Source organism: Parus major, chromosome Z (assembly GCF_001522545.3).
Source record: "Parus major isolate Abel chromosome Z, Parus_major1.1, whole genome shotgun sequence".
Classification (NCBI taxonomy): domain Eukaryota; kingdom Metazoa; phylum Chordata; class Aves; order Passeriformes; family Paridae; genus Parus; species Parus major.
The window spans coordinates 74,024,311-74,038,033 of record NC_031799.1 but is presented as its reverse complement, the minus strand read 5'-3'; the positions used below and the strand labels follow the sequence as shown (position 1 = coordinate 74,038,033).

General features: G+C 59.2%; 2 protein-coding genes across 3 annotated transcripts in view; one reads left to right on the top strand and one right to left on the bottom strand.

The window, feature by feature from the left end:
• The first annotated feature begins 8,610 nt into the window (after positions 1-8,610).
• Positions 8,611-9,472, top strand: TOMM5 (translocase of outer mitochondrial membrane 5). Its single transcript, XM_015652137.3, has 2 exons — positions 8,611-8,827; positions 9,028-9,472. Exons 1-2 carry the CDS (start codon positions 8,707-8,709, stop codon positions 9,060-9,062), a joined length of 156 nt encoding a protein of 51 aa, XP_015507623.1. The 5' UTR covers positions 8,611-8,706; the 3' UTR covers positions 9,063-9,472.
• Positions 9,473-12,702: 3,230 nt separating this feature from the next.
• Positions 12,703-13,723, bottom strand: part of EMC4 (ER membrane protein complex subunit 4) — a 1,940-nt gene continuing 919 nt past the window's right edge. For both annotated transcript variants that reach the window (XM_015652119.2, XM_033511315.1), the window contains 3 exons: positions 13,499-13,652; positions 12,876-13,036; positions 12,703-12,782 (listed from right to left, as the gene is read on the bottom strand). In XM_015652119.2, the coding sequence (XP_015507605.1) occupies positions 12,747-12,782; positions 12,876-13,036; positions 13,499-13,652 (351 nt within the window). In that variant the 3' untranslated portion in view covers positions 12,703-12,746. The remainder of the gene's footprint in view (positions 12,783-12,875; positions 13,037-13,498; positions 13,653-13,723) is intronic.

The following is a 13,723-nucleotide window of genomic DNA, read 5'->3' as shown; positions in this document are numbered from 1 at the left end:
GCGATGGCTCGGAGCGCTCTGGCTGCGAGCCCCGGCGAGACCCGCCCCGCCCGGAGAAGCCCCGCGCCCTTCCCGAGCGATCCCCGTTACCTGCGGCCGGCAGCGCAGCGCTGAGCGCCGGCGGGGCACGGGCGGCATCTCAATGACAACCCCCGGGGCCCGCCCCCGGGAGCCGCCCCCGGGCCCGCCCCGCATCCCTCAATCCTCATCCCTCATCCCGCCCCCGGCTGGGCTCGGCCCCGCAGCCCCGCTGCGCCTGGGCCGCCTGGCGGAACCGGCACCGGCACCGGCACCGGCACCGGCACCGGCACCGGCACCCGCACCAGGGCTGGGCACTGCCCCACGGGCACGCCGGACAGACAGCCCCGCTCGGGACGGCGCTGGGAGTGCGGCTGGATGGGGCAGGACACACAGCGCTGACCCCTGTGCCCACAGCCCTTCCACTGCTGCCCCCTCAGCCTCCCCCCCTTTGCTCTCCCCAAACCCCATCGATCCCTGCATCCTCCCCGGGCGTCCTGCAACGAGCCCTGTGCAATCCTGGGTGTTTGTGGGCTCACATTTTCTCTTGTCTCTGTCCCTCCCTGTCCTGGACTACACATAAACGTGCCCACGGCATGTCCTGACCCGTGCTGATGCTCCTCGGGTGTGCAGGGGTTGACCCCTATTGACAGATGTCACCCCTGGAACGAGGGGCTGTGGACGGGATGTCCCTGGCTTGTGTTCCCGGCTGCCTCCGTGCCCGTGGGCTCCCCTGGGCTCCCCGGGGCAGGGCTTAGGGTGTTATTTGGGAGCTGTTTGGGAGGGTGTTCTATCGGGAGCCGCGCTCCCCCCCGTGCTCCCGGCACTCCGGGCACTCGGGGCGGTGCCAAGGACACGGACAGCCGGACACTGCCCGGCCCTGCGGGACCGCGGGCACGGGAACCCACATCCCCAGCGTCAGCTCTTCCATCCTGCCCTGGCAGCGGCCCTGGCCGCCAAGGTGCCCTGCTCGCTGTGCCCCTGCCGCCGCCGCAGTGAGCGCAGCGCCGGGCAGCGCACGCCGAGCTGCCCGCCCAGGGGCATCGATCGGCCCCGGTTTGTGCCTCCCTGCCCTCGCCCCTCCGCTCCCTCGCTGCATTTCTGCACTCCGAGTCCTCCACTGCCCGGCCTGCTCTCTCTGCCCCTTTTCCAGGAACTGTTCCTCTCCCAAAACAGCTCCGCCACAGAAAATGGGGTTATTTTTCTCTTCTGCTGACGTGAGAACTAAGTTTGGCACCTTTCACAAACAATACTGCCCTGTGGTCACTGAAATTGACAAAAAAATGAGCTTGGGGCCTGACATCTGAAATTAATGTAACATTAAACAGTGCTCAGAAAAGGGCTTTGCATCAGTTGCTGATTCATGCAGCTTCCCTGGGCAACGTGCATCACATCTCCGCTCCCACGTAGCCCTGGGTGATGTTTTCAAAGCAATCCACACAGGAAGCAGATGCTTAATTAAAAAATGAATAAAGCCCTGGTTGTTTATCCCGAGGATGAATACTGGTACCCACTTGCAGGACACATCTGAAGTTCATGCTGACCTGTGAAACGTGAGATTTGGGCCTGTGTGGGGTGGAGGTGAGCACACGTTTTTTTTCCCCTCTGAGTAGTTACAGTTCCAGAAGCGTGAGGAACAATAACTCAAAAAGTTGCAGGACATTTTGTCTCCAAACAGCATCCATCATCACTCACGTTTGGATCTGTCACAGCTGACCTGTGAAAGCCTTCTGTCCTGAGAAACACTTCAGAACTATTTGGAAAGTTACAGCTTGTGGCTGCTGGCATGCCAAGCTATGTCCATGAAGGAAGAAACCTTTGGGAGCTCTCCCATTTGTGAGCTGAGCCCATGAACCCACTCAGCTCCACATCCTGTGATCGAGATGATGCCTCTGGAATGACCTGGAAAACCCTGAAGAAGTATAGCTAAGGTCTTGTGGAGGGGGAAATCCCTTCACATATCACAGCAGAAAAGCAGGCGTTTCAAAGGCTCAGTCAGCCCCTCTGGGATCTCCCCATGCAGAGATGTGTGGCTCCCTGGCCATGTTCCAGTGCCTCTGTGCCCAGGGTTTTGCCTGCAGGAGGCCTGAGGAGCAGCTCCAGCTCCAGGCACTCTGCCTGTGCTGCCACAGGGTGAGGCTGCAGACAGGGAACACCTTCACCCTCCTCCGCTCTGCTTCATGCCTGAATGATTCTGATTCTCTTCATCGTAAAGGTCAGCACATGGAACATGTTGAAGACAGCAGAAGTCACGGTCACCCTTGCTGCTGATGCAGAAGGTGTTGTGGTTATAGGTCACAGTTTTTGTGGGCTCACATTTTCTCTTGTCTCTGTGCCCCCCATCCTGGATTACACATAAATGGGTGACATTTCCCTCAAGGCTTTGACATCGCTTTACAGCATCTTCTTTGATTTCCCACTGAAGCTTCTGGGGATGGTTTCACCACCTGAGGGTTCACAGCAGTGGGTGCAGCTCCACAAGTGACAGGGCCACATTCCCCTCTCCCAGGAGAAGAGGAAATAGCAGGAAGATAAATTTCCCCTTGGAGTGCCAGGAGTGCTGAGGAGCCCTGCAGCCTTGGGGTGATGACACAGCCCCCAAGTCCCAGACCACAGCAGGGCAGGGCTGTCTGAGGGGTGGCAAAATCTACCTGGGGTGTTGAGAACGCCCCTGGGATGCCCCGATTGAGAGCTTAGAGGTGAATTCAAACTCGCTGGCCTCAGGCAAACCTGCTGGGGCACATCCCAATATGGCTGGTCCAATGACATGACTTTCACTCCTGGCCCTCGAGAGATCAGAGCCTGGGAACACTGACTTTGGTGATGAAAAGCTCATCTGAACACACCAGGAGAGCCCCAAGCCTCAGGGAAACCCCCATGGGACCCCCAGAGCCATGAGCCTCCATCCAGCACCTCGCAGTCCCAGGGGAGCTCAGCCCCACAGAGGCAGCGTCACAGCCAGGGGTACAGGACGTGCCGTGGGGCACAGGGGAAAAACACTCAGGATTGCACAGGGCTCATTACAGGAGGCCCAGGGAGGAACTGAATGCAGGAAAATTTGGGCACCGATGGGGTTTGGGGAGAGCAAAGGCAGGGAGGGGCCAACAGTGGAAGGGCCGTGGGCACAGGGATGCCCTGTGTGGGGTCAGCACTGTGTGTGCTGCCCCATCCAGCCCCACTCCCGGGTGGGGCTCTGTGTTTCCATGCTGGTCTCAGGACACAAAGGGGAGCAGGGCTGCTGGCACTGCTGCCTGTGTGAGCACCCAGGCTGTGCTGCTGCTGTGGCCAGATGTGCACACACCTGGGTCCTGTGCTGGGCTTGTGTGGCCAGGTTTGGTGAGCAGGGGGGGCTGCAGGGGTGGCTTCTGTGAGAAACTGCTGGAAGCTTCCCCTGTGTCCCATGGGCCCCAGGGCTGAGCCACTGCTGGCCAGGGCAGAGTCCAGCAGCGGCACCTCTGGGAGAACAGAGCTAAGAGGAAGTTAATTCACAGGGGCCATTGTAGCCAGAGAAGTGTGAGAACATGTGAGAGACACAGCCCTGGTGACCCCCACACCAGTGCAGAAGGAGGGGAGGTGCTGCAGGTGCTGGAGTGAGATTTGCCAGCAGCCAGTGGAGGTCCACAGGAGGGCACAGACCCAGCTGCAGTCCTGGAGGACCCCATGCTGGAGCACAGGGATGTCCAGAGGAGGCTGTGGTCCTGATGAGTCTGTTTTGCCCATGACAATATTTACTGAGCAATCTCTGCCTGACCTTATCTCAGCCCACCAGCCTGTTGTTGTATCTCCTCTCTCCTGCTTGTCTGAGTAGGGGAGTGACAGAGTGGCTTTGGGGACACACAGCACCCTGCCAGTGTCAGCCCCTGTGTGCAGGACCCCTGTGAGCTGGGGCTCAGCCTGGCTCCTTGTGCCTCCTGGGCTGGATCCCCCGTCCTGGGCAGTCCAGCAGCCTGGCAGGAGCAGAGGAGGAGGCAGGAGCACCGGCACAGCCCCTCCATGCTAGCCTGGGGTGCTGTGCCGGCCTCCTTCCAGCCGTGGGGAGCAGCTGCCCCAGGTGCAGAGCCATGGTGGCCCGAGTGGAGCAGGAGAGCTCCGTGGTTTCCCGTGTCACGCACGGGTGCTGTCGAGCCCCGGTGTCCAGACAGGTGGAGAGGCCGTGGGCAGAGCCAGAGCTGTCAGCGAGCCCTGTCCTGCTGCTCCTTCTCCTCTCCAGCAGCAGGGACCGTCCTGTGCCCAGCAGGGGCCGTGCCCCGACACCACCCTGGGGAGCCGGGAGGCACCTGCAGGCTGGCAGGGGTGGCCGTGCTCCGCTGTGACGGGGCTGGAGCGCGGTCTGGAGCAGCGGGGCCGTGCAGCCCCGGGGCTGGCAGGAGGATGAGCTGCACCTCACCGGGCAGATACGGAGGAAGCCTCTCCGTGGGCTCGGAGCCAGGTGCTGCCATTAGTGCTGTACCAATATTGATTCCTTGGCTGTGGCAGCAGCACCAAGGCTCCAGCATCACCTGCTTTGCCTCTCCGTGCTGCTTCTGCCAGGCTGCCCAGGCCCTCTGGAATGCCTTTGTTGGCACCTCTGACAAGCAGCCTGGGCTGCTCCGAGGACTGGAGGTGCCTGGTGCTCCTCCCTATCTTACCAGTGGATGCCAAGGGGCCAGGCCAGGCTAACGCTGCCTTTTCCAGGAGGAAGGCATGCTGTCCTTCCAGCTGTCCAATGAGCCACCTCCACGATGCAGGAGCAGCCTGGAGAAACACCACTGGACAGTGCCTGGAGGGCCACTCCGCAGAGTGCTTCCATCTAGGAGAACCAGTCCACCTTGGTGAGTTCCTTGATCCTGACTGGAGCCTCAAAAAGAATTATCAGGGAAGTTTTAATTTCTGTGGGCTATTTCTTTCCTTCTTGCACCAGCTGTGTCTGACCACAGCTCCAGGACTTCATGGGAACAGGGGAACACAGTGGGGAGAGAAGTCTGAGTTTCAGAAGGAGCGTCTGGGCTCTGCCAGACTCCCAGGCAGCTCTGCCCAGCCATCCCCTCTCGTCTGTACCTGACCCAACATGTCACCTGCAGGCTCCATTCCTTGGCTAGTGGAGCTTGTTTCCACCTAGATCCCACAGTGTTCCAGAAAGATTACCCACAAGTATGGCAAGAAGCAGCCGTAACCAAAGCTGGTTTTGCCCTTGGGGTGAGGAGACAGTCAGACTGTGCCTGTCCTCCATACCTGGAATACTCCTCGACTCACGTGGCTCTGAGCAGCTGGTGTGTGGAGTGAACTTGGGAGGCTGTAAACCAATGGAAATTCATGTTCTGTGTCACCTACTCACTCTGCTCTCATAGAAAAAGGTGACCCTGCTTCTAAGCAATGGCAGGAAGTGACAGGGAGCAGCAGATGCGCCCACACTGCACCGCTGGGCCTTCAGCCCATTCCCTGATGTCCTCAGGGATGGCAGTGCTCCTGCCTCCCCACACTCCCACCGGGACAGCAGGTGTGATGTGCGTCCTGCTGCTGCCTGAGGAAGAGCTGTTTGCACACCTCGTGGGCTCATACAATAGTTATTCTTCAAAACTCACTGTCCTATGGAACCACACAATGCTCATTCTGTAGGATCACGTCAAACATTAACCAAGAGGAACAGGAGAGTCACCAGCCCAGTTATGCCAGCTCAGCTCTGAGTTTGGAAAGTAACACCAGTTCCTCGAGTGCTCAGCTGCATCACTGGGGTCTGTGACCACCCAGAGACCCCTGGGATGGAAAAATCCACAAGCAAGGGGAAGGGAACATAAGCTAATGATTTTGGGGAAATGACTATCCTAGGTATGCCTATTCTAGGAAAATAAATGAATATGTCTGTAAAACATAGAATCAGAATATTTCCTGTAATAGAAATACAGGAACTTTTTCTGTGCTCAACATACACGGTATTTCAGAGATGTCCCCTCATGCATCTAACCAATAAAGAATGGCAGGTTCTTAATGCTCCACTGTTATTAGGGGTTTGACCAACTGATTTTGGTACCACCATGGCCAAAACAGCTGTGGTTTAATGCTGCAGCAGTGGTGATCACACACAGGGCAGCTTGGCTGCTTCCTCCTCACAGCACTGGCACAACATCTGCACATCTCTGCAATCCCTTTTCACATTCCTTGACCCTCCTTCCAATCCTTGTATTTCCTTTGTCTGCTCAGTCTCCTCCCAGGGGAACAGCCTATTGCTGTCATGTGGGGTTTTTTTAAGATCTGTGTATAATTCATTATTTCTGACAGCTTTACCTTGGTATAATCTCTCATTATGTGCTACAACTGACAGAGCTGCTCAGAAGTTCTGGCCTTGCCCCTGGAGGCCTGCGGTGCCTCTCTGCAGCTACCTGTGCAGTCTGGGCTCTGTTCACACCACTCTTCTGTAGCCACCTGGGAGGTCCAGCTGCCCCTGCAGCAATGTCTGCACCTTTTGTCAGCTTCTCATGCTGTCACCTGCCACACACGTGTCGTGCCATGTTCTGAACAGACACCCCAAGGCCAGTGGGTCATAATCTTCCTGTAGCTCCAGGGAATGGACGGTCATATTCTCCTGTGATTATGGGACTGACTGCAACTACAGACATGGTATGAACTGTCCAAGCTTTGGAGTTCGGAGCTTTGAGGGAATTCTGGAAAGCTGCCACAAACATCTCAAGGACAGCTCAGGACAGTGTCAAAGCCCAGAGCCGAGGCCTTCTCTCCCTTGCCAGTCACTTCACACCTGAAGTCTCTGGCCTATCCAGTGGGAACATCTCCCACAGGAAATGCTTCTCATCCCTCCATCTCACTACGAGACAAGCAGAATGGGGTGGTTCCAGTGGAACAGCTTGTGGCATGAGCTCCCCAGTCCCTGTCCTGGCAGAGCCTCACCTGCACTGCTCCTTAGCAGCACTTTTGTCCCCTCCCTGCTGCAGTCTCTGCTCAATACTGTGCCGTGTTTCACTCGGTTTTTCCCACATCTGCTCACATTCCTTCATCTCCTCCAGAGCAATGCTCAGGAAAACAGCCCCTCTCCTGCTTTTCCAGCAGGAAGCGAGGCTGGGAGGAACAGCAAGCACAAAACACACGGTGAGACTCGTTGGTCCTCTGCCAGAATGGGCTCAGAACCTGCCAGTCTGTTCCTGCTAGCAAAGCCTGGAGAGAGCCACCTGTCAGAGTAAATCATGAGGTTTCCTGGAGCTGGCGCAGCCATGAGCTGGTGTCAGCAGGGGATCTGGGCAGCTGTGTTTTGCTTTCCCTTGGGACTCTGCTGGAAAGCTCTCGGGAGGGCAGTGCTACATCTTGTGTGACTGGGACAGGCTCCCGCTCTCTGGCAGCAGGCTCGGGATTGAACGTCCTGTGACTGCGGGGTGCTTTGGGAACGCTGCTCCTTGGCCACCTGGCTCAGGCCTGCAGCCAGGGAAGCTCAATTAGCCCTGTAATCACTGGCACAGTGGGAGCAGCTGCTCTGTAATTGCCTTTGCCTCGGGTCACAGGCAGTTTAACTGAGAGAAATCCTGCTCTCCGCCGATCTGACTGGCTGCAGAGCCCAGGCATCTTGTGGGGATGCTGATGGAGCCACACGGCTCCGCCTGCTCCCCTCAGGCATCCCTAGAGCTCATGTCCACCTCGGGCAGCATTCCTTGTGCTTGGAGTGCTGCCAGCATGCAGAACTGCACGGCTGGAGGGTGTCACAGCTCCCCTAGGAAAGGGTGCTTGTGCTTGAGCTCTGGGCTCTTTGGAGCCTCAGAAAGGAGACTGGAGCCCTGGGAGCGAGCGGCCAGCGAGCTCTCGGCGGTGTCCAGGCCTCGGAAAGACAAATCCCCGCCGGCTGGAACTGCCAGGGCCGGCCAGCCCTCAGCGCTCTGGGCCTGGGGAGGTCAGCAACGCCCGGCCAGAGGCATTTCCCTGCCGGCGGGCACGGGCCGAGCTACAAGTTGCCCAATTGTGTCAGTAATTAGTGCTCTCCCCGCTGCTGGGTAACGAGTCCCCCGCTGCTCTCACACTAATTAGTGCCACGCTCAGTGGGGCGGGCGGGGTTGCTGGGCTCGCTGCCGGGCCCTGCCCTGCTGCAGTCACCCGCTCCCTGCACGGCTGCTGCGCCGTCCCGAGGGGTTTCCTCCTTACCGGGGACTCGTGCCAAACGTCCTTGTGGCCATCAGCCCTGCCTGGCCCGTGCCCGCCGGCAGGGAAATGCCTCTGGCCGGGCGTTGCTGACCTCCCCAGGCCCAGAGCGCTGAGGGCTGGCCAGCCCTGGCAGTTCCAGCCGGCGGGGATTTGTCTTTCCGAGGCCTGGACACCGCCGAGAGCTCGCTGGCCGCTCGCTCCTAGGGCTCCAGTCTCCTTTCTGAGGCTCCAAAGAGCCCAGAGCTCAAGCACCAGAGGTGTTTCTGGGGAGCTGTGACACCCTCCTCGTTGTGCAGCCCTGCCGGTGCCCGCAGAGGGCCCGTGAGACGTGTCGCTGCCCCAGTCCATCGCTGTCCCTTCTCCCTGTCCCTCTGTTTCCCGCCCGTCCCTGTCCCGCTCCCCTCACGCCCGGGCGGAAGCGGCGCTGTCCGTGCGCTCCGTGCGCATGCGCCCGCCGTGGTCATGTGACGCGAGCGCGCCAGGTCACGTGGTTCCGCCGCGCGTGGCCGCCAGCGGCGCCGGGGCTGGGTCGGGGTCGAGCTCCGGTTCGGGATCGATCGAGCTCCGTCCGGGATGTTCCGCATCGAGGGGCTGGGGCCCAAGATGGACCCGGAGGAGCTCAGGCGGAAGATGCGCCGCGACGTCCTCTCCTCCGTCCGCAATTTCCTCATCTACGTCGCACTGCTGCGGATCAGTGAGTGACCGGGTGTCTCGGCCCCGGGACGGGCCGGGCCCGAGCTCCGGGGGCGTTCTGGGCCCACGTTCCCGGGGTGTGTGGAGCTGCGGGATGTGCCGGGGCACGGGCACGGCGGGGGCGGTGTTTCGGCCGGGCTCGGGGTCAGATGCTGCCCAGCTCGCCGCTGACTCGCTTCGACTCCGCGTTTTCTCTCTCAGCTCCCTTCATCCTGAAGAAGCTGGACAGTATATGACCCCTCCGGGCCGGCGTACGAGCCCGCGGAACGAACTGCAGCTGCTCTCCCCCAGGCGCTAATCAAACACGGTGTCAGAGGCAGACAGACAGCGCCAGATGGTTCCGAAACATCTCACCTCAGCATGTCCAGCCGGCAGTGACCCGGGGCAGGCAGCATGGCCAGGGCTGCCTGCGGTCCCTGCAGGTGAATCCTGGCCGTGCAACGCTGCGTGGTGTGGTCAGGCAGTGACTCGTGCCAGAACGTTCCCTGTGCTGTGTGAACAAAGCCCCTGTCCATGCTGCACATGCTGTCATGTGTGCTGCCGCTGCCCACCTCACCCTCCTCTGTGTGCAACATCCAGTGTCCCCTGCACCCAGCTCACCAACAGTTTGATTTGAAATAAATGGAAGAGCAGTTGTGTCACTGGGCCCTGGTTGCACCTTATTTTTAATAATCACTAGGTCAGGTGGAGTTGGCTGGGATGATTTCCCGGGCTGCTGCCTCGAGCTCAGCACCCCTTTGCACCACCTCAAAGGGATGGGAGGCAGAGCAGAGGAGCACTGGCTGCAGCCAGGGATGTGCTTTCCAGGTGCAGGGAGTCAGAGCAGTAGCAGTAGCGGCTCGCTGCCTCCCAGCCAGGAGTTCCCCAGGAACACCGGGATCTGCCCTTGGCTCACCCAGTGGGGCCTCAGCCCTGGGGCAGGGGGGGCCTGGAAGTGCAACTCAGGTTTGGGAACTGGGGCTTAATTTGGGAACGTAACCACATCACTTGGAGACTCCCTGCTTGGAGCCTCAGGTGCCTGTTTCATCCAGGGAAATTATCCATTGCATGTGGCTGGGAAATGAAATCCAGGGCATTCCTGAGCTCAGGTGAGCTGGTGGCTGCAGGGAGGAAGGTACTTTTCCCCTTCTTGTCTCAGAAGGGGAGTTTTCCTCTTGCTCTGGCCCAGGGATGTCCATGCCAGGTGCTGGATGTGGTGCTGGGGACAATGCAGGGGACAGTCCTGACAGCAGGGTCTGGCTGTGGTGGATGTGGTGTGTTTACACACTGACACGAAGGTGTCTCCAGGTCCAGCACAAGCCCAGATCCATGTGAGATCCACATGGGATGCCCAGGCACTCCTGCTCCTCAGAGCAGCTGTTTCTGTGCTTTGGCTTTCTCACAAACCATCCAGCCATCCCAGTTCTGTGCACCTGCCAACAGGGAAGCTCTGTTTGATTTCCCAGCACTAGCCAGGTGTGTCTTCACAAGCTCTTCCCACTTGTAACCCACATTTGTGTCTCCATGCCTTGCAGGCCGCTGGTTTTGCTAACAGGGGTCCCTTCCCAGGGCAGGCTGTGTCATTCCCAGGGACTCACCTGCTGTGGCTGCTGTGCCAGGATGATCAGTGGTGTCTGAGCTCCAACGGGAGCAGTGTGGCCTTGCCAAAACTAGGGAATCCAGTAGACACAGGGGGAGGGAGACCCTGCATTAGCGTGTCCCCTGGGAGACACGGCTGGAAGGGGCACTTCCACAGCTGGAAAGAGTGGGAAAGCTGCCGGGCAAGACCAGAGCAGTAGCTCATGGACATGATTCCACGTGGCCAAGGCCAGTGGCACCAGGGCTCTATCCGGGACAGTGTGACAGCAGGCCCAGGGCAGTGACTGTCCCCAGTGCTGGCACTGCTCCATCTCCAGGGCTGCAGCCCCAGGATCAGCTGAGGGAGCTGGGAAAGGGGCTCAGCCTGGAGAAAAGGAGCCTCAGGAGGACCTTCCAGCTCTGCACAACTCCCTGACAATGTTGCCTGATGAAGCATTGATTGCACCTGCTGGGTTAACACAATGATCATTTAGCAAAATCATTAGACTATGGAAGTGCACAATTAGAAGTACAATAAACATTAACCAAGGAAAGGAGTAAGAAACTACACTCCATTGATTTAAAGCCTCACAAATTAATGAGCTAGGCCAGCTTTTCTCCTAACTGAGCACAGTAGCACCAGTTCACTGAGTGGTCAGACACAACTGTGGGGTCACTGGCCATCAGGGACCACCAAAGACACCCCTGGGACAGGAGAACACGTGCTGGTGGGAGGGAACATGTGTTAATGACTTCAGGGAGATGGTAACCACATGTGTGCTTGCTCTGGGACAGCCTGTGAGCACACATGTGAAATACAGCCTGGGAGCAGGAGCCTTTTCTGTGCTCAGCGACATCTCAGAGGAGACAGCCCCTCATGCCTCCAGCTGAATGAAGAGTGGATGCTGCTGGATGCTGCACTGCAGTTCAGGAGGGTTTTTCTTACAGATTGTTGGTAACAGGAGGGGACAGCCGGGGGGATTTGGGATCTGCTCCCAGGAACAGGGACAGGAGGAGAGGGAATGGCCTCAGGCTGGGCCAGGGGAGCTCAGGGGGGACAGCAGCAGGAATTTCCCCATGGAAAGGGAGCTCAGGCCCTGGAACTGCCCAGGGAGGGTGGCAGTGCCCATCCCTGGAGGTGCCCAAGGAAGGCCTGGATATGGCACTCAGGGCTCTGGGCTGGGGACAGGGTGGGGATGGGGCACAGCTGGGACCCGCTGGGCTGGGAGGGATTTTCCAAGCTGGATGAGTCTGTGGGAGGCCTTTGGGAAAGGTGTGGGACTTCACTGGTCAGGAGCCTCAGGTGGGAGTGTGGCCATTGGGAAATGCTGTGCTTGGGGTCACCATGCCCAGTGACGCCCCGGGACATGCCACAGCCACGTCAGCTGAGTGAGGTGTGACATCATGTGTCCACTGACTGCCCATCCCAGGCCCCCAGTGCAGTGTGGTGCCACTGGGAAGATTGGGGTGGTGTGGAATGGCACTGGGAACTGGTGGGATATACTGGGATTGGACTCTGGACCATGATAACATCACACTAAAGTCCTGGATCACACTCAAAGTACTGGAGACAGCACGAGGCTACACTGGGAGGCACTGGTCCCTGCTGGAAAGCAGAGGTTTGGGCTCCACTGGGAGCAACAGTGGAAGAAATTACTGGAAAAATGGGTAAAAAAAGTATGAAGTAACAAGGGAAAAGGGCAAAAATGGGCAAGAAGTGGTGAGAATAGTAGTCAAAATGGGGAAACTACCAAAGTAAAATGGTGAAATGTGGCAGAAACCAGCAGCACAGACATGCCCAGCACCATCTGTGTGGGCCCAGTGCTCCCAGCACAATACTGTCCGGCACCACAGGCCTCCTGGCACAATCCCAGGATGGGCTGCCACAGTCCCAGTAAGTGCCCAGTGCTTCCCACACACCACCAGCTCCCCCAGTACAATGCCAGTGAGCCACAGCTCTTCAGACAGGATCCCAGTGTGTCCCCAGGGCTCTCAGTATGACACCAGCATGACCTACAGTCAAATCAAGATCCTGGTATGATCCCCAGTGTTCCCAGTGTGAACCCAGTGCTTGCAGTACAGAGCCAGCCTCAGGCTGCAGCTCTCCCTGTGTGGACCACAAGTACATTCCCAGTGCTCCCAGTACGGGTCCTGTGGCTCTGTGTGTAGTTCCAGTGCATGTCCCCAAAGCTCCCCAGTGCTCTCACTGCGGGTCCCAGCGGTCCCAGTACAGCCCAATGAACGTTTTTTGGTTCACCCCAACCCAGTGCTGCCTTGGGCTGAGTCCCCAAACCCTCAGAATTGCCCCCAGAAACGATGTCACCATCCTGTCACTGCCTTTATTGGTGGGTGGGCGCAGACGGTCACAAGATCAGGCCCCCCCCAGTGAATTCCATTCGCTGCCAAGAGAGGGGAGAGAGGAAGGGGTGAGTGGGGGGACCTGGCTGTGTGGCCCCTGACTCTGCAGGGTGTCCCCAGGACCCCAGACTCACCTGTGGGGGGGTGACAAAGGCCAGCCAGTCGGAAGGGCGGGTGGGCAGCAGCCCCATGGCCTGGCACTTATAGAGGGCCAGTGCCAGCCCCAGCCCGTTGCCCACCAGGAACACGAGACCCTGCAGTGCCCGCCGGCTTGAGCTCTCCAGGGCCTTCAGTGCTGGGGGGGACAGAGGAGTTGGGGTGCCTTTCAGTGACCCCCAGGCCGCTGAGCTGGCACAGGGGTCATGATGGGCAGCATCACAGGGGGAGTGCTGGGCAGAGGGGAATGATGTGGAGGTGACCATGGGGCTGTGAGAGACATCTGGCTGTCCCTGGGGCTATGGAAGACCTGGGGGGCTGTGGGAACACCTGGGGGGCTCAGGGGCCCATGGGAAATTCATGGGGACCTTGAGGTTGTGGGACACCCAAGGGGCTGTGGGACACCCAGGGGCTGTGGCACACCCAGGGGGCTGTCCCCATGCGGGGGCTGTGGGACACCCAGGGGCTGTGGGACACCCAGGGGCTGTCCCCATGTGGGAGCTGTGGGACACCCAGGGGCTGTGGGACACCTGGGGGCTGCGGGACACCCAGGGGGCTGTGGGACACCCAGGGGCTGTCCACAGGCAGGGGCTGCACTCACTGGCAGACAGGGACATGAGGGCCTGCAGCGGGCGCCAGCCCATCATGCAGACCATCATGGCAGGGAAGATAGAGATGGTGTTGCCGGCCATGTACATGATGAACAGGTTCATGGGGATCTGCTTCAGCGGCGCCAGAGCCACGTCCCAGCAGCGCTGCAATGACAGGGGATGGGGTGGGTGTGGGGACCCGGCATTTGGGGGGCCCAGGGTGGGTGTGGGGACCC

What these genes read in the sequence shown, in the direction of transcription:
- TOMM5 (XM_015652137.3), top strand. Translation starts at nt 8,707, where the DNA reads ATGTTCCGCATCGAGGGGCTGGGGCCCAAGATGGACCCGGAGGAGCTC. An exon ending in CGTCGCACTGCTGCGGATCA is followed by an intron (nt 8,828 to 9,027) that starts GTGAGTGACCGG and finishes TTTCTCTCTCAG; the next exon opens with CTCCCTTCATCCTGAAGAAG.